The sequence below is a fragment of the Thamnophis elegans genome, chromosome 5 (assembly GCF_009769535.1).
Source record: "Thamnophis elegans isolate rThaEle1 chromosome 5, rThaEle1.pri, whole genome shotgun sequence".
In the NCBI taxonomy this organism is placed as follows: Eukaryota; Metazoa; Chordata; class Lepidosauria; order Squamata; family Colubridae; genus Thamnophis; species Thamnophis elegans.
In genome coordinates this window covers 58,190,353-58,212,748 of record NC_045545.1, presented here as the reverse complement: position 1 = coordinate 58,212,748, position 22,396 = coordinate 58,190,353, and the positions used below count along the sequence as shown (strand labels likewise).

At 36.4% G+C, this 22,396-nt stretch overlaps 1 protein-coding gene across 1 annotated transcript; it reads right to left on the bottom strand.

Annotated features, from left to right (window-relative positions):
* Window positions 1-168: 168 nt before the first annotated feature.
* HSD11B1 (hydroxysteroid 11-beta dehydrogenase 1) lies at window positions 169-21,506 on the bottom strand. The gene is made up of 6 exons (XM_032218081.1): window positions 21,170-21,506; window positions 20,400-20,530; window positions 15,859-15,970; window positions 12,755-12,940; window positions 3,716-3,859; window positions 169-1,327 (listed from the first exon to the last, which is right to left on the bottom strand). Exons 1-6 carry the CDS (start codon window positions 21,255-21,257, stop codon window positions 1,107-1,109), a joined length of 882 nt encoding a protein of 293 aa, XP_032073972.1. The 5' UTR covers window positions 21,258-21,506; the 3' UTR covers window positions 169-1,106.
* Between the last annotated feature and the right edge of the window lie 890 nt (window positions 21,507-22,396).

Below are 22,396 nucleotides of genomic sequence, written 5' to 3'. Positions count from 1 at the left end.
TTGAAGAATATTTTTGAAAAATGGAAACAAAAGTTAGCATTAATAGTGTCAACAGAGACATATGTTTCTATGGAGAGACTGTGTCTAAAAGATGGAAAGAAAAGGAAGAGGAGCAAAGTTTACCTGACAAGACTGAGTCTTGACATGGAAAAAGATGGACATACAACAGAAACTTGATGATATTTTAATAACTAAAAATGACATACAAACAATAAATCAAGAAAGCAATTTGAATATTTTTCCTATATTATATTTGCAAAAGTGGTTTCTTAAAGTTTTGAAGAACTCATGCGAAGAAAGAGAAGACAAAGAACAATGAAAAAATCAAGTTCTATTACATTATTTGAATGGACTAAAGATTAAGATGATTAGAAGTAAAAAAAGCAATATTACATTAGTTTATTTGATGAAGATTAAAAGACACTTTATATTTTTTGGAATAATTTTAAAACTTTGAACATTTTAAAAAATGTACTTTTTAAGCCAAATGTTTAATTCTAGATGTGTCAAGTGCCTCCTATCAGTCCAAGTCAGAAGGTATCTTGAACTTATTCCTCTCTATGTGAGAAATCTACATAAGGAATTGATTCAAAACTATTAAACTCAGCACTGTGTTATAAACTTTTTTGCTCTAATTTTCGCTTTACGTCATGTTTTGTTCTGAATGTAGATTAAGTGAAACAATCATCTGGATGAAGTTTAACAGCATACAAAATATTTATCATTAACCTGAGTTTTTCTAAGATATCCCATTTACCTATGTTGTCCTGTTCCAGAATATAAATATCTATATTGCAATAATTGACAGTCTTAAATCCCAAGACACAGAACTGGATTTGGGGTCTATAGTGAATCTCAAGATCAGTTCGATAATAAAATGTCTGCAAGAAAATAAACAAGTTCAGAGAGCACCAAGCACCCAGCACCCTACAGTTCAAACCTGAACTACAAATATTCTCGTCTATAGGTTGTATTAATGTTTTTTTTAGAACTTGGTAAATTTAAGTTCTGAAGACTTCAATTCCCACACAGTTGCCAAGTTTGAAAACTCTAACTCGCATTTTCAGAAAAGAAAAATGCAGAGGCAGTGAACAGACAGATTGTGATTAATCTTGGTTTAGATTGTCCACATTAAAAGATTTCCGAATGAAATAATCCATGAGTTCTGGAGCCCAGTCTCGAAAAAGTGTAGGGATCTTTGTAAGCATATATTTATAATAAATCTCCCGCTGACGCAGGATGCCTCCTTTAATGATTTCTAATGCACATTCTTCTTTTGGAGCAGGTGGAATAGGGTATATACCAGATACCGCTTTCATGGCAGATTCTAAGAGTAGAAAAATGTTAGTTAGAAAGTATTCACTGCTGAGGAAATCATCTTGTACTGAATTGTTCTTACATCCCCCACCTCAATTTAATAAGACATTCTCAAATATATTCTACTTCGAGTAAACAGATAAGAAATTATAATTTGGTAATCCAACAAATACATCCCCTACCCCCACCCCCATGTGAGATTCCTTGTTTTTCCAAATAATGTTTCATGAATTTTGTGGATTATGTCAGGTGGGTTCCAGATTCTTTTACTGCCAGTTTGCTGAGGGATGCACTTGATGCATGGTATGTGTGCATGCACAGTATTAAAAAAATTGCTTCTGCGCAGAAGGAAAAAACAAGATGGCGCCGCCTATGGTGCCGCCAATAAAACTAGTTTGGATGCGTGAGTGGCCAAGTTACTACCTTCTCAGCTGAACTGGTCTGAACTGGTAGAAACCCAGCTCTGGGTTATGTCTAATGTATCCTTCCACTTCCTGCAAAACAAGCCCAAGCAACAGCAGTTCTATGAAGAGTTGTGCAAATGTTATCTAAGTATTGGACTTTCAAAGTTAAGAACAGGATTTCTAGAGTTCTAGAAATGATGGAAGGAGAAAAACACATGTTTATTTTCTGCTAGATAATTATCAATTCAAATTTGCATGCATCTCTGTGAAAGAATAAAAAGTTAATTGTGCATTAGTAATGATTTCACACTATATATGTTGCATGCAGTAAAATGTAAAATGCAATGAATTATATTGGTCCATTTTCAATGATGTTTAGTCACCAAAATATTTCACAATAGAAATATGTCATGCTTATAATCAAGGTTGAAAACATGATCTTAGAAATTGTCCTCCCGCCCCTCAGGATTCACTCAGTGAACTGATTTAAACATTGTGTTTAGGGCTCTACAGTGTGATTAGCCCAGTAATTGCCATCCTTGATAATGCCCAATATGCTAAAGATTCATTATTTGGAAACCTAAGGGAGGGAATTTTCAATTCAAATATTTCTTTTATGAAATTCCCAGCCTGTTCACTATGACTGATAGCAAGTTATGTGAGCTCTAAGCACTTGTCAAAGTTACATGTCATTTTTTGTACAATATCCACGTAGTATATTTCTAGGTTTTAATTATATAATCTTGTATACTTTGTTAATATGTGTTGTTAGATTCTTAGGATTATTTTTTTTAATAAACAGACAAGGAAGGGAGGGAGGGAGATAAGATGTAGATTTCGGTAGCAATTACTAAAACAGATACAGGCACCTCAACTTCTGACCACAATTGAGCCCAAAATTTATTTGCTAAGCAAGTCAGTTGTTAAGTAAATTTGCCTGATTTTAATACCTTTCTTGCCACAATTGTTAAGCAAATCACTGCAGTTTTTAAGGTTTTTAACTGAGTCTGGCTTCCCCATTGACTTTTGATCCCCACAAAAGGGGATCACATGATCCCAGGATACTGTAATTGTCATAAATATGAGTCAGTTGCCAATTTTGTCAGTTGAATTTTGATTGTATGACCATGGATATGCTACAACGTCCGTAAGTGTGAAAATGGTCATAAGTCACTTTTTTCACTGTTGTTGTAATTTCGAACAGTCACTAGATGAATGAAGTCAAGAGGTTTGACTGTACATACACAACAGTTACAGTATGTAAATCTATAAATCATTTAAGAGGCTCATTTATAAAAGATGTATCTAAGGGAGAAAAGTTTAGGAATGCATCCATATAAACATGCCTAGAAAGTTATGAAATATAAATGAATGTAATTTTTGTTAATGTTAAAAAAATGTTAGAAGAGCTAAATGGGCTGAAATAATCACTATTGCAGATACCTCTATGGATTTATATATTATGTATTGTTAAATATTGGATTTATACTGTATATTCTTCAATTCAACATAACTGAAAGTCTCAGACTACAGTAAAACTAGATTATGATATCCAGAAAATGCAAAGGAGGATGTATTATATTTGGCTGATAAAGCTAACTGTTTTTGCTAAAATGATTCTTCATCATTAAAATGAAAGCTTACATGTTCTTTTCTTAATCAGTTGACAGACCTTATTTATGAGGCCTTCCAAGATATGATATACTTTTGTAATGGGACTAATCCTTATTTGGGAGCTAAGGGAAAATTTTAAAAAAATGAACTTATATTTAATGACTTTATAATCTATGATGATTTGCCAATGTTGTGCTCTTCATAATGCCTAGGGTCCTGGGAGTTCTAGTGTCAACAGGTTTATAGGGAGTCAGTTAGTACTTTAAGAGTAATTCATAATAATTTTGAATTCTAAGAAATGTTATCGTCTAAGCTTGGCCAGCATCAGCCTGACAAGTCCAGAACCTAAAAAAAATCAGATGTGGAAATGAGAATTGTACCTGTGTTGATGAGTCCAAGGATGCAGAGTGTGATGGAAACATTGATGTTCTGCATAACAAATTCTTGCCTCAAAGAGTTGAAAAATCCCTCTAGTGCAAACTTTGTTGCAGAATAAGGAACAGTCCATGGGAAGCCAATTTTGCCTAGAAATCCCACAATTAAATCATACATTTAATTTACACTATGCCATGAAGAATAACATTAGTTATGTATGAGATACATTTTTCCCCTCACTGATACTATTTATGAACTCAACATTTATCAACTGCTTCCAAAAACTCTAATTGCAGCCTGAATTATCAAAAGAATGAATTTTGGCTCTAGCAGTGGGCCTCCCCATATACATCAGCACCATCATTAACTCTGCTATGGCCTTCAAACCTTATCCACACAATAAATTAAATAGATTAGGCCTCCTCCGTATTCCATCGGCCAGCCAGTGCCGGCTGGCAACTACAAGGAGGAGGGCCTTCTCAGTAGTAGCCCCGACCCTTTGGAACGAGCTCCCCGTGGAGATTCGTACCCTCTCCACCGTCCAGGCCTTCCGCATAGCCCTTAAGAACTGGCTAGCCCGTCAGGCCTGGGGACAAGGATAGCCGCCCCTCCCGAATGATGAATGTATGTTGCTTACTATTTTATAATATGTCTCTATGTCAATGTTTGTATTCCCCTCCCCTGATTTTATGTGAGCCGCCCTGAGTCCCCTCAGGGAAAAGGGCAGCCTACAAATATTAATAAAATCAAAATCAAAATCAAATCAAATAAATGCAGCCCTTGGCCATCCAAATGTTACCCAGCTTATTTGTCATGAAAGCAACTCCTCCTAAATTGTGAGAAGTGGCCATTATTAAAACATTTCAGCACACAGAGGACCTTTCTTCTAAATAAATATTGGTTGATTGTTTTCGTTCTTGTTTTCCTCATAGTTTCAAGCTTCCAAAAATATTTTTAAATCACTGTATTTGATCATAAATGCTTCATGATGAGATTATATAAAAAGTATATACCCATTATAATAAATATGTCAATATTTTAAAATAGAATATAACACCAACAATAATTTTCCAGAAGTTTTTTTTTAAATGTAGAGCTTTGTAATTTATCTGACAGGTTTGCAGCACAGAAACCCTGCTGGGCTCTTAGGAGCCAAATACTTAAATGTCCTTATTGGTTGGGAGTCAATAATACTGAACAATGTAGCATAGTTCTTTAGAATACAGTAAAATAAAAGATAATTTACTTAGCAATGGTGACAATTGACACAAAGACTGTGGAAGCCTTTATGCTTGCTACTATATTTTGTGAAGTTATTTACAACAGGTATTTAGAAAAGAAATATACACATCATAATCCTAGTATTTACTCCATGCCAGGTTTCCTGCTAAGTCTCCTCCCAGAGACTATCACTTCTAGTTCTGCTTTCTCCACCCTTCACTTTGCCTCCCCTTACCCACATTTTTAGGCTTATGAAAAAGAAATATAAAGAGATTGGTGGGTTGGATTTACTGTATTGTGCTCAGCATGGATTGACTTTCTCTTGGATCTGCTCTGTTGATCCTGAACACATGAACATTTACTGCTTCTCTGTTTGGGGAAGAATTTCTCTCAGGGTCTTCTTCTCAGTTCTTCCCCAGAGACCAGGGCTTCACCAAAGACCAATTCCCTCCTTGCATGAAGCTGCCACATCCCTTGCCCCCAAGTTTTCCCTTGCCTTCTTCCAAGGAAGCCACCTATGGGCTTTTCTTCTCCTTGGACCAGGAATTACCAATTGCATCGGATGCTAATATAATTTGAACTTTTCTCTCCATTCACTGTTTTGCAGTCTTTTTCTTTCCTTCCTTTTCTCTTCTTTCTTCATTCTTTAATCAGACTAGCAGCACATTCCCCAGATGGTGTCTTTCCCCAGACCTCTACTTCCCAGCTCCTATATACAAGGTTGGATTAATGAAACTGCTGTCTCTTCATCTTCCCACAACAGCCTTGGCTAGCAACCTTGTGACAGCTACCATTCAAACCCAGAATTGTGTTTCTTCTCCCCTTTTCTCACTTCACTTGCTGATTCACACCAGTCATGCTAGGCCATTAAAATTTTGAATGATCATTTAGCAACTGGCAATTAGTCAAGGATAACCTATATTTTAAAACATGTAGATATTAGCACATATTAACATTACATTCAATTGTTTCTTGTGTTTCTTGTGAATGGGGAAGAATATATGGATTTTTTAAAAAATAAATTGAGAAGTGAATAATTTGAGTGAGAATTGCTCAGCTTATTGTCAGTTTGCACCCAGTACAAAGAACCAATCTTTAAAATCAAATTTCAACATAAATTCTATTCAAAATAAACAGGAAATTCATCCTTCTATACTGGGATAAATAAAAAGGTAATTTATTGCTTTTTTCTTCCTAAAACTCACTTTTGATTCCTTATCCTAGCGATGCCCCAAATTCATATGTGACACAGCCAACTTTCCTTGAGACATTATTTTCTTAAATATATTGAACTGAGATGCAAAGAAAACATTTCCTTTCCATTTCTGACTTTTATTTCTTTAGGCAACTTAGTAACAAACTCTGAAGAACACCAGACACTTGAGTATGGATCTGCCAACAGAATATATCTAACATATTATAAAAAAAAATAAAAATAATAATAATAGACTTCCTGGGAGGAGCCTACTGGTGGAGGCAGCAAAAAATCAGCTGCCTCCGAATTCCTGGCTACGTACCTGTTTAGAGGATCTTCCATCTGACGTCTTATCAGGTTTTCTTATCCTTCAGGCAAGAAGGAAAGAAGAAACTGTTTTGCTGGCAAATGCTCTTCGATTTTTGCAGCTTTTGTGCTTGCAGGAAAGGGGGGCTAGCCCAAGGCAGAACGGCTATCCGTGCTGGGAACTTCAAACTGCCTTGTGCAGGACAAAGTAGGTCTCTCCCACTCTGCTCTAAGCTTTGTTTGATTTATTCTTATCACGAGCTGGATCCGTTTACTGTGGACAATAATTGCTTATCAACATTTTAGCTTCTTTTCTTTTTCTCCTCCGAAAAATTATTTACTCAGAGGCTTCTAAAATGGCGCCGAGCAGGCTGGCCTCTCCGGTAATAACGAACACTTTTTGCTAACTCTCACAAAAATTCAAAACAAAAGAGATTGCTTATCATTTGTTTTGGTTTCACAATAGAAGAATTTTACTCCTTCATTAACCTTGCTTATTTGGAAGTTAAATGGTGATGAATCTGCTGAATGGTCTTGTTACAATGTTTACTCACTGAAAGTTTTGCCAAGCCTTAAACTTCAAAATAAAAGCCTCTTTACTTAAAGCTGCCAATTCAGGCAATAGAGTTTTATTAACTACAGGCAGATAAATTTTGAAATGGCTTCAAAACCAAATACTAACTTGAAGTCATCACCCTCTACTTCCAGGGGCACATCCTCAGTGCCTGGCACAAAGCTGCAGCCTCCGCTTCCTACACCCCCTGCTGGGGATGTGTTAACGAAAGAATTTTTCCTGAGTAATCTAAGCGAGGCTCTCAATGCACAGACAATTAAAATGGAAGATAAGTTTAGAGATAATAGAGAGGTGGTAAAGCAGGAGAGAAAAGAGGAAATGAAAGAAATGAAAGAAGAAATTAAAAGTGAAATAAATGGACTTAAACAGGAGCTGTATGAGAAATTTGATGCTAAGATTGATAAAATTAGAGACGACATGCTGAGTCTTGTAACTTTATTAACAGAACATATTTCTGGAGTGGAAGATACTCTAGAGGTTCTTAATGATGCCAATGCTAACTTGACATTGAAAACAGAGGTGGTGGAACAAAAAGTGGAAAAAGCTGAAAAAGAAATTATTATGATACAATACCGACAAATGGAGTTCGCATTAAGAGTAAGGGGGCTGCGTGAGGAGAAACAGGAGAACCTGAAACAGATCCTATCGGAAGCTTTTGACCGCCTGATGGGAAGACCAGGGATCAATCAAGACTGGCGAATTGACAAAGCTTACCGCGTTAACTCCTGGCTGGCAAAGCAGAAGCAGCTTCCTCGAGACATCGTTATATATTTTACTACAAGAGAGTTTAGAAATATGGTACTGCAAGCATCTTATAATACTAAGCTTCAAATTGGCGGTCAAGACCTGGCTGTTTTGAAAGAGATACCACCTCAAATGTTAAGAGCCAGGAGGGACTACACTTTTTTGGTCGAAGAACTCAGAAATCGTCAGATACAGTATAGATGGGATGCACCATTTGGCATCATATTTACATTTGATAAGCAAAGATACCGCCTCAACTCTGTATGGAAAGCCCGAGATTTTTATTATAATATATTGAAGGCCGGACACCCTGCACCATCTGGACCTAGAGAAAGACCACAAGAAGGACAGGATAGACAGCAAACTACACAACCACCAGACAAGATGGAGCATTTCTCTTCTCTAGAAGTGCAAGGTGCTATGGAACCAAGACCTAGCCGCATGACTACTAGACGTATGGAGAAACAAGCTAAAAAGCAACAGCATCAACAATCATCGGCCATCGATCAAGGATCTACAACAACAAATCTGGAAGCAATGGGAGGAGCTAGACCTAAGGTTAAACAGGCCGTGCAGGAAGCTCTAAAAATGCTTCAACCAACCAAAGATGACAACTAAGATTTTAACATGGAATGTCAACGGACTGAACTCTCCACAGAAGAGGAAGAAAATATTTCATTATCTCAAACAGTTTAAGAACGATGTAATTTGTTTGCAAGAAACTCATATCAAATCAACTGATCAAAAATATTTGATCAACTCAAAACTTGGTCAACATTTTGTAGCTTCTGCTATGGAAAAGAAGAATGGTATAGTTGTATACTTAAGAAAAGACATGAAAGCTGAATTAATAGAAGCAGATCCCTTCGGAAGATATATTGCTTTAGACTTAATCTTAGAAGGGAAAAAGACATTACTTTTGGGAATTTATGCTCCCAATCAACAGCAAGATAGATTCTATAGAAATCTTCATGCTAAATTAGTACAATGGGACTATAGTTCCTGTATACTATTGGGTGACTGGAATGGAGTGATAGACACTATGAAAGATAAGAAGATTTCCCGCCTAAATACCAAGATGCGAGCAAAGTTACCCAAATCTTTCTTTGACATTATGGATGATCTTGAATTGAGAGATATTTGGCGAGAAAGAAATGCAGAGGAATGTGACTTCACTTTCTTCTCGGACAGGCATCAATCCCTCTCAAGGATTGATTTTATTCTAACCACTAATGATTTGCTTTCTAGGGTCAAGAAAACAAAGATTGCAGCTAGGATCCTTTCGGACCATAACCCAGTTTGGATGGAGTTGGGAAGGGTAGTGCAGGCAAGAAGGTCTTGGAGATTGAATGAAAACTTATTTAGATATGAAAAGTATATTAATGATTGTAAAAAATTATTATCTGAATATTTTGTTTTGAATATGAATAAGGGTACATCTATGGAATTTGTATGGGACGCAAGCAAAGCGTATATGAGAGGAGTTTTGATGAATATAAATAAAACACATAGAAATAAGCAAGGGTTAAAACGAACAGAACTGGAAGAGGAAATTAAGAGAAAAGAGCTGGAGTTAACAATGAACCCAGACGATACAAAGGTTAAGGAAGCTATTAACATATTAAAATCTCAATTTGACATGTTGATCTCTGACCAGGTGGCTACTAATCTATTATATGCAAAACACAATACTTTTTGTAATGCAAACAAACCTGGCAGATGGTTAGCTTATCAGATTAGGAAAAAAAGGAAAACTCGAAATATATCTAAACTGATTTATAGAGGGAAGGAGGTGTTTCAACAGGAAGAGATTCAAAAGGCTTTCTGGGAATTTTTTACAGAACTGTATAAAGGGGATAAAATTAATGGTTTAGACATAGACAAATATTTAGACAAAGAGAAAATACCTTCAGTTAGAGAAGAACACAGGCAAAAATTGAATCAACCAATAACCTCGGGGGAAATCCTGCAGGTAATTAAGCAATTAAAGTCAGGGAAAGCACCAGGTACAGATGGCTTGACAGCGGTTTACTATAAAAACTTACAGTTAGAAATGGTAGAACCTCTTAGAGAATTATTTAATATGATTCAAACGGAAGGTAAAGTCCCTCCATCTTGGAAGACAGCGTTTATATCTTTGATACCCAAAGAAGATCAAGATACTACTCAACCCAAAAATTATAGACCTATTTCATTACTGAATGTAGATTATAAAATTTTTACTAAAATATTAGCAAACAGGTTAATGTTGGTCATTCAACAATTGATACATACGGACCAAACAGGTTTTATACAAGGGAGACAGATGAAAAGTAATGTTAGATTAATTATTAATGAATTAGAATATTTGGGAAAGAACAACCAGATCCCTGCTGCGTTTATATTTTTGGATGCTGAGAAGGCCTTTGATCGAGTTAACTGGCAATTTCTGTTGATGATACTGCAAAAAATGCAGATAGGAGATAATTTTTTACAGTCAATTAAAGCAATATACCAACAGCAAACAGCACAAATCATAGTCAATGGAAGTCTAACAGACTCTTTTCAAATTGGAAAAGGTACAAGACAGGGCTGTCCTTTGTCCCCATTATTGTTTATTATAACTTTGGAAGTATTGTTGAATAAAATACGGGGCTTGGATGGTTTAAAAGGGATCAAGATTAGGCAGCAAGAATATAGAGTCCGCGCTTTTGCAGATGATTTGGTTATAATATTGGAACAACCGCAGGAATCCAGTATGGTTTTAATGATTATGATTAATCAATATGGTCAAGTGTCGGGCTTTAAAATAAACTTAGGAAAAACCAAAATATTAGCTATAAATATGAATATTAAACAAAAGGAAGAATTAGGAGTGATGCTAGGATGTGAGGTAGTTAAAAAAGTCAAATATCTTGGAGTTAACATTTTAACTTCAAATGGGAAATTATATAAGCATAATTATGAACCACTTTGGCATAGCATACAGACAGAGATGAAAAAATGGGAGAAATTGCACCTATCTTTGCTGGGTAGGATAGCGGCAGTGAAAATGAACATTCTACCAAAATTTTTATTTCTCTTCCAAATGTTACCTATACTAAAAAAAGATGCGAACCTTTTAGAATGGCAGAAGGGTATTAACAAATTTGTGTGGGCAGGAAAGAAGCCGAGGGTAAAGATGAAAATAATGCAAGATGCACGTGAGAGAGGAGGATTGAAACTACCTAATTTAAAACTATATTATGATGCAGTGGCATTATCTGTAATTAGTGATTGGATTCACTTAACCAATGATAGAATATTGAATATAGAGGGACACGATCTGCTATTTGGTTGGCATGCTTACCTGTTATTCAACAAAAAATTGGATAAGAACTTTAAAAGTCATATTTTAAGAAATGCTTTATTGCGGGTCTGGAAGAAATACCAATATAAATTAAATGACAAGATACCCATGTGGGCAATTCCTAGACACGCAATTGAAAATATGAATACAGCACAAAAACAGGACAGAATTACTTACAGACAGCTTCTTACCTCGGAAAGGGGGGTATTACAATTAAAATCTTTAGAGGTATTAAAAGAGGACAAGGTAGTTCAAACATGGTTCCAGTATGGGCAATTACAGGCTAGGTGGAAAATAGATCAAAAAATTGGTTTTATTCAAGTTGAGGATAATCTGTTTAAACAAATAAGAGATCAAAGCTTAATGCATATAAAGAGGATATATAATGTATTAATACAGATGGATTCAGAAACAGAATTAGTTAAAGATTGTATGATAAAATGGGCTCAAAATATTGAGGAACCAATAATGTTGGATACATGGGAAAGAATCTGGGTAAGAAATGTGAAATTTACACAAGCTCAAAATCTGAGAGAAAATTTTTACAAGATGTTCTATAGATGGCATTTAGATCCTAAAAAGTTGGCTTCTATGTATCCGAATGTACAGCCTAAATGTTGGAGGTGTGGTTCTCTCGATGCTACATATTATCATATATGGTGGACTTGCCAAAAGGTTAAGGCATTTTGGATAAAAATATGGTGGGTCATGCAAAATGTTTTTAAAAGAAGGATAAAGTTTAGTCCTCAGTTATTTTTACTAGGTATATGTACTGACTTTACAGTGGTAGAGACCAATTTGACTTTGCACCTGATAACTGCAGCAAGACTGTTGGTGGCGCAATATTGGAAGAAGGAAGACTTGCCTACAATCCAAGAATGGACATTGAAAGTAACAAACTTAGCGGAAATGGCTAAAATATCGGCATATCTCAAAGATCATTCAAATGAGAGATATAAACGAGACTGGAAAAAATGGATTGACTATATACAAAATAAATACGGGACTAAGAAATTCCAGTTAGCCTATGCTTAAGATCAGAAATGATTTAAACTGTTAAAAGTTAGTTCAGTAAGAAGAAGCTAAGGTCAATCTAGAATGTCATTAATTTCTTTATTTCTTTTTTCTCAATAGATTTTAGACTGTGTTAGTTAAAAATCCATACCGGGTACGGGTTCTGGGAAGTCGGGGGGGGGGGAAGGAGGAGGGGGGGGTGGGGGGGTGGAGGGAGGGAGGGGTACACACAACAAAAAAAATTGTACTTCAATGTTTTAATGATTGACAAATGACATATTTGTGTTTTTTTTTTCAAAGAAAAAATAAAAAAGTTCTGTTCAAAAAAAATAATATATGCTAGAATCTTTTTTGTGAAAAAAATTCTAACTTTTATTATGGTTCAAGAACAAGCACCTGTAGAAGCTTCAGAAATCATTTCTTCCTCTAATATGAAATATCTCAACTGCAAAAATGCATTAAAATTGTGATTTGAACACCTCATAGAATAATTATGCATATTAGAAAAGGAAGGTGGGATACACATAAACTGTAGTCATTTAAGCTTGCAGACATATGAGTATAACAGTCAAATCATAAGTAATTCTAATAACAGGAAAATCAATAACATTTGTAATAGCTTTAAGATTCTGAGATCGTTGTACTCATGAATTAATGCTCACCTGCCAAAGATGAAACAACTACTATGCTTCCTCCACTGCTCTTAAGCATGGGAAGAGCTGAAACTGACATCGTTGCATAGCTTAGGAAATTGATGTTCAGAAGTTTTTGCACATCTTCAATGTCCCTATTGAAATAATGGAAGTAGGACTTGCCAATATGATTCAGAATCAGCATATCTAGACCTCCTGTAAAGGAAAGATAAAATATCTGGTTATACTAGGTTTGCAGATAAAGGCAAAATATCATTGTGATCAAATATTTTGGCTGCAGTATTGGGCAACTACATACTTTGATCTGGTCTTTACTTTATATTAGAAGATTTCAGGACAAAGTTCCAGTTAATTCCTCATACTTTTCTGCAATTATATTACTTATTTGGTAATCCTAAATTATTGTGATATTTATTTATAAAGCAGTTCTTGAGCATATGCTATACAAAAAAACAAAGAGATAGTGACCATTCCTTAAAACAGGGGTCCTTAACCTCCAGTCCATGGATCGGAATTAGTCCATGGCATGCCAGCAACTGGGCCGCACAAACAAGTGAAGCCCCTTTCATGGGATGTAGGCAGCATGCTAAACCATGCCCCCTCAGTCTGAGGAAAAACCTTTCTGCATGGAACCTGCAGAAAGGTTCCCAAAAACTTGGTGGCCCCTGTCATAAATAATATATGAATCACACAAATACATAGTTGAGAGGTCCTATTAGAATGGAAATAAACCAATACATGAATGGTTCATCTAACAACACTTGAAACTCACCTGAGGGTCACCAGGGAAAATAAAATATTCAAGTAGTAGAGGGGAAAGCAAAACATTTTCCTTCTAGGAAGCTGTGAAGGATTAGGGCTGAGAACAAATTTGGAGGATTGTTTTCTCAGATTTAGTATGAAAAAGGACTTATCAATATTTATACAAGTTTCCTTATGACATAGTGGGAATTCCAGTATAACATTAATAGAATTTAGTCCATACATTTAGTCCATGGGAGCGTAGGAAAGCAGTTGCAGATGTTAGATTTTTTTTAATTTTCTATTTCTGACAATGTAATGATCTCCAAGATTGTTATTGCACTAAATCTAGCTTCTCTACTCTATCATAGCGTAATGATAGTGTACTAGAATTCAACAATGCTCAAGATGAGATGTTGATTTATGAACTTTGTATCATTGAAAAAGGGAAAGTTGTGATTGGGGGCATAGACAAGGAAAATAAATTAACTTGAGATTGCTTCTAGCTAGGAAGATCCATGGTTCAGGTGAGTCTGTCAGCCAAAGCAGAAGTTACCAAATCACAAAAGCTTCTATGAAATTAATTGTACATTTTAGCAACTGAGGGCATTCAGGTTAATTTAATGCTAGAAAGATTGAAGGTCTTGTTTCAAGCTTTACTGAGAAACAAAAGCAAATGTATGTTATATTTTAATATAATAACTAAAATAAAATGTAAATTTAACAAACCTAGTAAACTAGAAATCAAAAACCTGCCCTAGTGGTATTAATTTTTAAGAAAAAATATTCCATGCTTATCTCTTAAATATCTTTCCCTCCAGAAGATCCAAAGCCTCAAGAAATGACATGATCTATAATAAAGGGTTGGGATCAATAAAAGTCTGGTGATAATTGGTCAATTATTTTATTTCCCATTCACATAGTAAGGTGTACTGTTGACAATAGTTTTAAAATTAGTTAAGGGTTAAAATGCTAAAAGAAATGGCAACTTAAGCATGCATGCTATAAATAAATATGTGTAAATTTTTACTTCTGGGGTGGGCAAAGTAAGATATTTTAGGGAAATAAAGCTTCCCACCATTTCTCTCATTATATTAAAATCTGATATTCAAATCGATTTAAGGGCAGATAAAGGGTAGTACTTGTTAACACACATCATTATTATTTTTTCTTTTTATGACCCTGTAATCGCTTAATTCAAGGTAGAGTTGGGTGGCTGAATGGGGCTGAATATATATTGGCTGTATGCCCTTCCTGACACCTACACAGAATTTGCAGCTGATATTTTCTCTTTGCACCCTGTGAGAGAAACATCTGCCTCTAACTCTCAACCTTCTGAGTGGGAAGCAAGTGTCTTCACCACTAGGCCACCTCACTGCTCTACTAACACACATTATTAACTTATAGAATTCGCAAGACACATTGCTGCATTGTTCCAAGTGCTTAAGAAGAATTTTGCCAGTCTACTGATACCTTTAGATGTTGAGAAGATGAGAAAGAGAATAGAAAGATTCTAGCAACTTTGAAAGAAAGATGCTGTCCTGCCTCTGAGATAGTGGTAGAAAGAGAACAGGAGTACACACACATCCCTTCCCAAGTCCATGGACCAGGAAGAATTAAGAGCAGAAGAACTTAAGCATGTGTTTGTGATAAAAAGTGCAGAGATGCAATCTAGAAACAACAGTGCTGTTATGGAGTTATACAACATGCTGGGCAGTGTAGCTTTCAACTTGAAATAAGGAAGTATTGAACAAGCCATGAAAGGGGGTTGGGAGTTGCTGAAAAGATTACACAATCCTGAAAAAGAGAAAAGTGTGAGAAGGAAACTCAGAATATATCTGAGGTTTTTTTTGGGGGGGGGGGGGGGAACAGAGAAACAGGCTTTCAAGATTCTGTTACTCTACTTTAATACAATAAAGAACATCGGGGAATCCTGGCTATGCCAGCTTCTTCACCTGACCCACCTTAAATTGCTGCCATCAGTTTTGAAAGCCTGTCCAAATTTATCTCACCCTTATGGTCATCATAAAAAAGATTTTATTTTACAACTTGGAACAGACTTAACTTCATCTGTTAATTGGACATATACCTATGTCTTGGATTTGATTGTGTCAATTCCTATTTCTAGCTAGCGTACTGATGCTTACTTAGCTGGAATATACTAGGGTTTTGGAGTTGGAGGGAGCACTGAAAAGACAAAGGCAAGGAGGATAGCTCATTCAATAGTTATTAATCATGATGAACCACTAAATGTAAATTACAGAAGGTGACTGTCTTCACATTCTAATCCCTAGCTCTGGGCTTTTGGAAGCATCTAATTAGTTAGACATAGGATACTGGAACCATCTCATGTTCTAATAAGGTCAACATACCCCATAATTCCTCTGCTTTCTTCACCACTGCTTGAGCAAAGTTCATATCTTCCATACTGCCATTAATGTACCTGGCAGATGCTGCACCCAACTCTAAACAATGAGCAACCACCTAATAAAGCAAACAGAAAAGTAAAATTAGTAGATATTCCTCTTTAAAACTCTTTGCACTCAAATTTATTAAATCAAATACCAGTATCTGCAAAGAAGCAACTGAACAATCCAATTTATGAGAATATTTTAAGAGCACATTTTAAATGTACTTATTGGATCAACATTATCAGTGGGGAATTTCCACTGGAAAAACCACCTCATTAACAATTTCAGCTGATAGCATTTTCAGCTTTTTGATGTACAATCCCATTCTCCCACCAAAAAACATTTTAAATATTGCATTTGCAGCACTTCTTTTGGTAGTCATGCTAGATTTATAATTCTAAAAAAGTCATTTGAAACCATGGAACGTTACTCCAGTAACCATATTCTGTAAATATCTGACATATTTTCCCTTAAATTCAGGTACAATAAAAAAATAAACTAGTTATATGTAATATTGAATTGATGATGTATTGATCTTTGTTACAAAGAGGTTGGTATTCCAAAATAAATTGTTATTGGCTAAATATACTAAAGATTTGAACTTAGTGACTAATTTCAAAGTCTCACCTGGAAATGTTCCACTTTTCATTGACACAGGTTTCTTAGAAAGCCCAGCAAAACCTGTGCATTTTCTGATAGACATGGAGGATTGGATAGATTTTATCTGAAAGTCTGCTTGCATTGCTTTAACTAAAGCCAATAGTCAACAGTGAGTTGAAGAAAAATATTTTTTCTTTAGATGTTCAGATTCTCTCTCTCTCTCTTTCTTTTGTTTCTTTGTCTCAGTCTCTCTATGTGTCTGTGTCTATCTACTGAGATCAGCAGTGATCATGCAAGGGAGAGACAATATGTTTTCCATTAAACAATCTCCTCCTCCTACTTCTGTCTTTACTATAACTTTATTAAGACTCATATATCTTTGCCAGAAATTCTTTATTTCTCAGTGCTTTTACTTTCACCCACCCTATTGAGTCATGTTTTTAAAATCTCAGCCTTCCCCAAGTTCATGTACTCTCAATGGATTGACTGGGAATTATGAAATTTCAAATACAACAGATTGGATGGAGGAGAGAGAGAGATCTCCATCCAATGTGTTGGATTTGAACTTCTATAATTCCCAGTCAATCCATTGAGAGTGCATGAATTTGGGGAAGGCTAAGAAAACATGACTGAATAGGATGGGCGAAAGTAATAGCACTGAGAAATAAAGAATTTCTGGCAAAGATATATGAGTCTTAATAAAGTTATAGTATATGTGTGTGTGTGTGTGTGTGTGTGTGTGTGTGTATATATATATATATATATATATATATATATATATATATATATATATATATATATATATATAATGTTTTCTGAGGTTTTCGCGGGTGTTTGTATGTATGTCTTTGGTTATTCGGGTTTTCTCCCACATAAATTTGGAAGTGTCTTGGCGAAGATCAGATCAACTCCATAGCCAAGACACTCATCTCCACAACTGAACGCTTAGCTGATGAACAACACCTAACAACTGAACTACACACTCTCACTAACGTACTGACATCCAATGGATTCCAAAGAAATAAGATTACCAACCTAATCCAAAAAGAAACCGCCACTAAAATCCAAGACAGAGAACAAGAAAGCAGAAAAGCCCTCCTCCCATACATAAAAGGCACCACAGACAAAATCAGCAAAATCCTCCACAAACACAACATCAAGATGGCATTCTGCACAAACCAAAAAATATCCACCATCCTAAGAAACCCCAAAGACAAAATTGAGTTAGAAAATCAAGGGGTATATGAAATCCCATGCACCACCTGCCGCTCCACATACATTGGACAAACCAACAGAAGAATAAGTGCACGCATTGAACGCAGTCAGAAAAGAGGAACCAACTTCTTTCCTGGTCCAACACCTTAAAACCACAGGACATGAAATTGACTTTAAAAAGACCAGAACTATCACAAAAGCTGAACCCTTTAACAATAGAATAATCAGAGAAGTCATCGAGCTAGAAAAGTTCTAGACAGAGTTCCAAACATGAGGAATGACACCAGACCCACACTCACGAGAGCCACACAGGATGTCACCACCACACATCCATGCAGAAAGCAGGCTCAAACCCACACTGATGATGAGGCACGACCAAGTACCAGAAGCCAAACCGCAGCTGCATCATTAGCCACTTTAAACCCCTCCATTCCATACATGAAGCAGACTGACACCCACCATGAAGACCTGGCACAGCCACAAACACGAAGCCAAACCACAGCAACGTAGCTCACCAGCTCAAATCCCCCGGCAACCTAGACTAAGCCGAGCACAACCCCCACAACCAATCAGAACACACCTCCACCCAATCACAACACAGCCAAGCTCCCACCCAATCAGCTCCCATCCCCACTGGCAGTTAAAAGGAAGAAACAGCTGCGATCTCACATTGCTCCTAGAAGCACAAAGCTGAGCAAACCAGCCTGAAGATGACGAATGAGACTTCATCGAAACGTCGCCAAGAAACTTTCAAATTTATTCAGGAGAAAACCCGAATAACTGTGTGTGTGTGTGTGTGTGTGTGTGTGTGTGTGTGTATATATATATATATACACATACACACACACACACACACACACATACATACCTACATACACACACACACACACACACACACACACATACATACATACATATATCAAGAATATTTGCAAAGGGTTGAGAAGTCTTGAATGAATATCTACTACATGTCCCTTCTTTGTGCCAAAATAAAGTGCCATACAATACAATCTAGTCCTGAATCAATGGAAAATACTGGCCTCTTTGCCACTCACTATGTAGATTCTATGGCTCTGATTCACATTGTGCTGCCCTGTACAAAGATATACAACAATTGATAAGCAAAGAGACAGGCTGAATTCTCTGACTTCCATTGGTCTTCCTCTTCAGCATGTCACTACCTGGAAGCATATCTACCTATCATAGAAGGAATACTGCCATAGGAATAGGATAGGTCTGACTGTTTGAGTCATCAATCACGTCTAGCCACTTTCCTGTGCCTCGTCTGCTATATCTCAAGTTCATAAATAAATTAATAAAGTTAAAAACAAGACAGATCTGAATCATAAAGGAATATGAATCATGAGCAGTACTTTGGACTATGATGTATCTTCCCATCCTTTCCTTTCTTCATAAAGTAACAAATGCCAACTTCTAGATTTCATAGGAATGTCATGGTTACAGCTGGAAAAATGTTGATAGAACATGTTCATCTCACAAATATGTATACATAAGGACACAGGCTAACTCTAAGCATGCTCCAACTTATTTTAGTTGATGCTGCAACCTCTCTCTGTCTCTAGAGGGCAGTGGCAAAAAACAAATGCTTTGCAAATATTGTGTGTAGATGTGTATACTCAGTCTATGATCTCAAATCAAACATATGGTAACAGTTTTAGAGATAGCCTGGGCTTGTAGTTCTGAACTTAATTTTGAGTTTGCCTTCAGGTATACTTTTTTAGATATTCTGGTCAGGTTTTTTTCTTCCAGAAAGGCAGATAAGCAGTATGCTGTCCAGATAGGCAGTATCTGGCATATATATGGAACGAGAATGTTTGCAAAGCATTGGGAAGTTTTGAATGAATATCTATTCCATGTTCAAAAACTAATTCAGGTCCCTTCTTTGTACCAAAATAAAGTGTTGTCCACCTACTGTAATCTTGAATCAGCAGGAAAGGATACATTTTTCAGAAGATATCCACTACATTTTTATCAGGTGCATGGCTGGACATACAATCACACAGACACACATACTTAAATATGTGCAAACATACTCACATGCTGCTGATAATAAACTATAAAACCAGGGATCCACAATTTAAAATTTTAAATCTCTCCCAAATATTAATGTTTAATCATCCTCCCTCCCTTCTTATGATTATGCGCCTCCCTCCCTCTCCCTCTCCCTCTCTCTCTCTGTCTCCCTCTCCCTCCCTCCCTCTCCCTCCCTCCCTATCCCTCCCTCCCTCTCCCTCCCTCCCTCTCCCCCCTCTCTCATATGTTTGTGACTTTATCCATTTGACCAGCCCATTGGACTACGCTGTCATGCCTGCTTTCCAAAATCATAGGGAGAGATCAAATGGCATTTCACCACAGGCAGAGAAGGAATAGCATCAGAGATCTTGCTCTGACTCTCCATATTAGATGAAGCAGTTATCTTTCCTTATCCCTGGGATTTGAAGGTATAATACAGTCTGATGCCATTAATCAGCCAAAGAAGGAAAAATGTCATTAAGAGTCACCTATGAATGGTGGCAGTTATCTCCTTGCTTCTTTCTGGCTTTGAAGAATTAATTTTCATTCTCAGTTTGAGGGAGAGTGTTCTTTGTCTCTCTCTTAACCCTTTCAGTGTATGAGAGCTTGTGAGTGTAATTATATAGTGGAATAAATGAATATTTAATATTTACTTGCTGGAGCCGGGCTTCTGTCCGTGCAGTAATCAGGATATGAGAACCCATCTGTGCTAGGTGGTATGCTATCTGCTCACCAATTCCAGTGCTAGCCCCGGTAACAATCACTCTCTTCTCTTTCAACATTTCTAGAGAATAAGATGCAAGAATCACATTTTATAAAGCTGACATTAAATAGGTTCCCATTCCCCCAATAAACGCATAACATTAAAGATCATAAGAGGATAACCAGCAATTCCAGCCTTCATCAGTTATTAGTCATAACAGTACAATGCACAAGAAAGCAGCAGAAACAAGAATTACTAGCATTCCAAAGGAGCATAAAATAACACCAAAATAATTTTTACTCCCCCACTCTGTCTTTCTCTCTTTCCCGCAATATAATTAGGCATTAGTTTTAACCCATTTCGTGCATTTCAGGTTCAAAAGCTGTTAAAACTATCATACAAGTATTTTTTTCCCCTGTTTTTCAGGAACTTTTCACAAGCAAAAATCCCTTTTGAACAGATAGAATATCAAAATCCTTCAAAGAACAAAAACAACCCTCCCATCCCGATATTTCCCATCTTACCTGCTTGCTGGGGAAAAAAAACCTACTTGCCTGTGGCAAGTATGGCTTGTAGAAGCTTCTAAGTAAAGCCATTCATGACCAAGGCAAGATTCATTTTAGGCTCTGAACCAGTTTGTGTGTTTTTAAAAGCAAGGGTCCTTTCTTTTCTCCTGCCTCTCCTTTTAATTCAAAAATACCTTTACTTCAAATAACTTACCAGGTTTAAACTCTTCCTTTCCTGAATAAAAATAAATGGCCAAGACCATTCCTACTAAAGGAATCAAAATCTTTTGCCGCAGATTCATCCCACTGTAGTCAGAAAATAATCATGCATGAAAAGCAGAGGGTTAAAAAAAAAGGAAAAAGAGCAGGAACAATGTTAATGCTGCAAAAAACTGCTAGTGTGGAGAAAGTAACTTTCCTAACAATCCAGCTCTCAGACAATTTCAGGGCATTAAGGCCAATGGTTGCATCATTGCAAGCCTCCTAATTTTTTGTCGACTGATAAACTGACTAAATGACAGCATAACTATGGATTCTAGCTGTTGCATTTTCTGTCCTTTAGTTTGCATAACACCCTGAAAGAGGTGTGTTTTTACTGAAAAGCTTCAAATTTCAACTCAGAGACAACCCTAAACTGCCAATTCCAGGTAGGCTCTTGCTTTGCCTTTCTTTGTTTCTTAAAATCATTTCTTTTCGAGACACAAACTCCACTTGAAGCAGGAGGTTCTCGTACAAAAAGGATTATGTCCGTTGCTCCCCAATGTTTGCAGAATACATACAACACAGAAGCTGAGCATAATACATGAAGAATATACAACAGTTTGATGAAAACGAATTGAGACACATGCTGCTTTGTGAATTTAGATCAGTTTCGAATATCTGTGCCAAGTTGTCCTACCTACAGTACTTGGCAATGAGTATCTAAAAATGCTAGGTGCTTACCATATTAACATGTTCCATAGTCTTTCTAATATGCTTGTTTGTTTGTTTCCCTTAACTAATAAGGACTTTAACTGCTAAACTGGTTTTGCTTATGGAAAATTTTTAAGACAGAGCTATGTTAATATGGTATGCCATGGTATTCATGGCAGAGTGCTGGAGAAATCAATTCGAAACAAGGACATCCACAGTAAAACAAGGCATTGGCTTCAAAATTGTGGAAGCCTATCTCTTTATAATATGAGTCACATGTACTGTATGCTTGTGAAAAAGACTGGGACTTTGATTGCTCAGCTATATCTTCAAAGACCATCACTGCAGATGTCTCTGATCAAAAATGCCACAAATGAATGCAACCTCAACTCTTACATCTTTTTCCATTTCTAAGTCAAAGTGCCAAGTATCCTCACTTGAGCTGGCAGAAAATTATACTAACATGTTTGAGCCAAGGTGGCGCAGTGGTTAAATGCAGCACTGCAGGCTACTGCTAGATCAGCAGGTC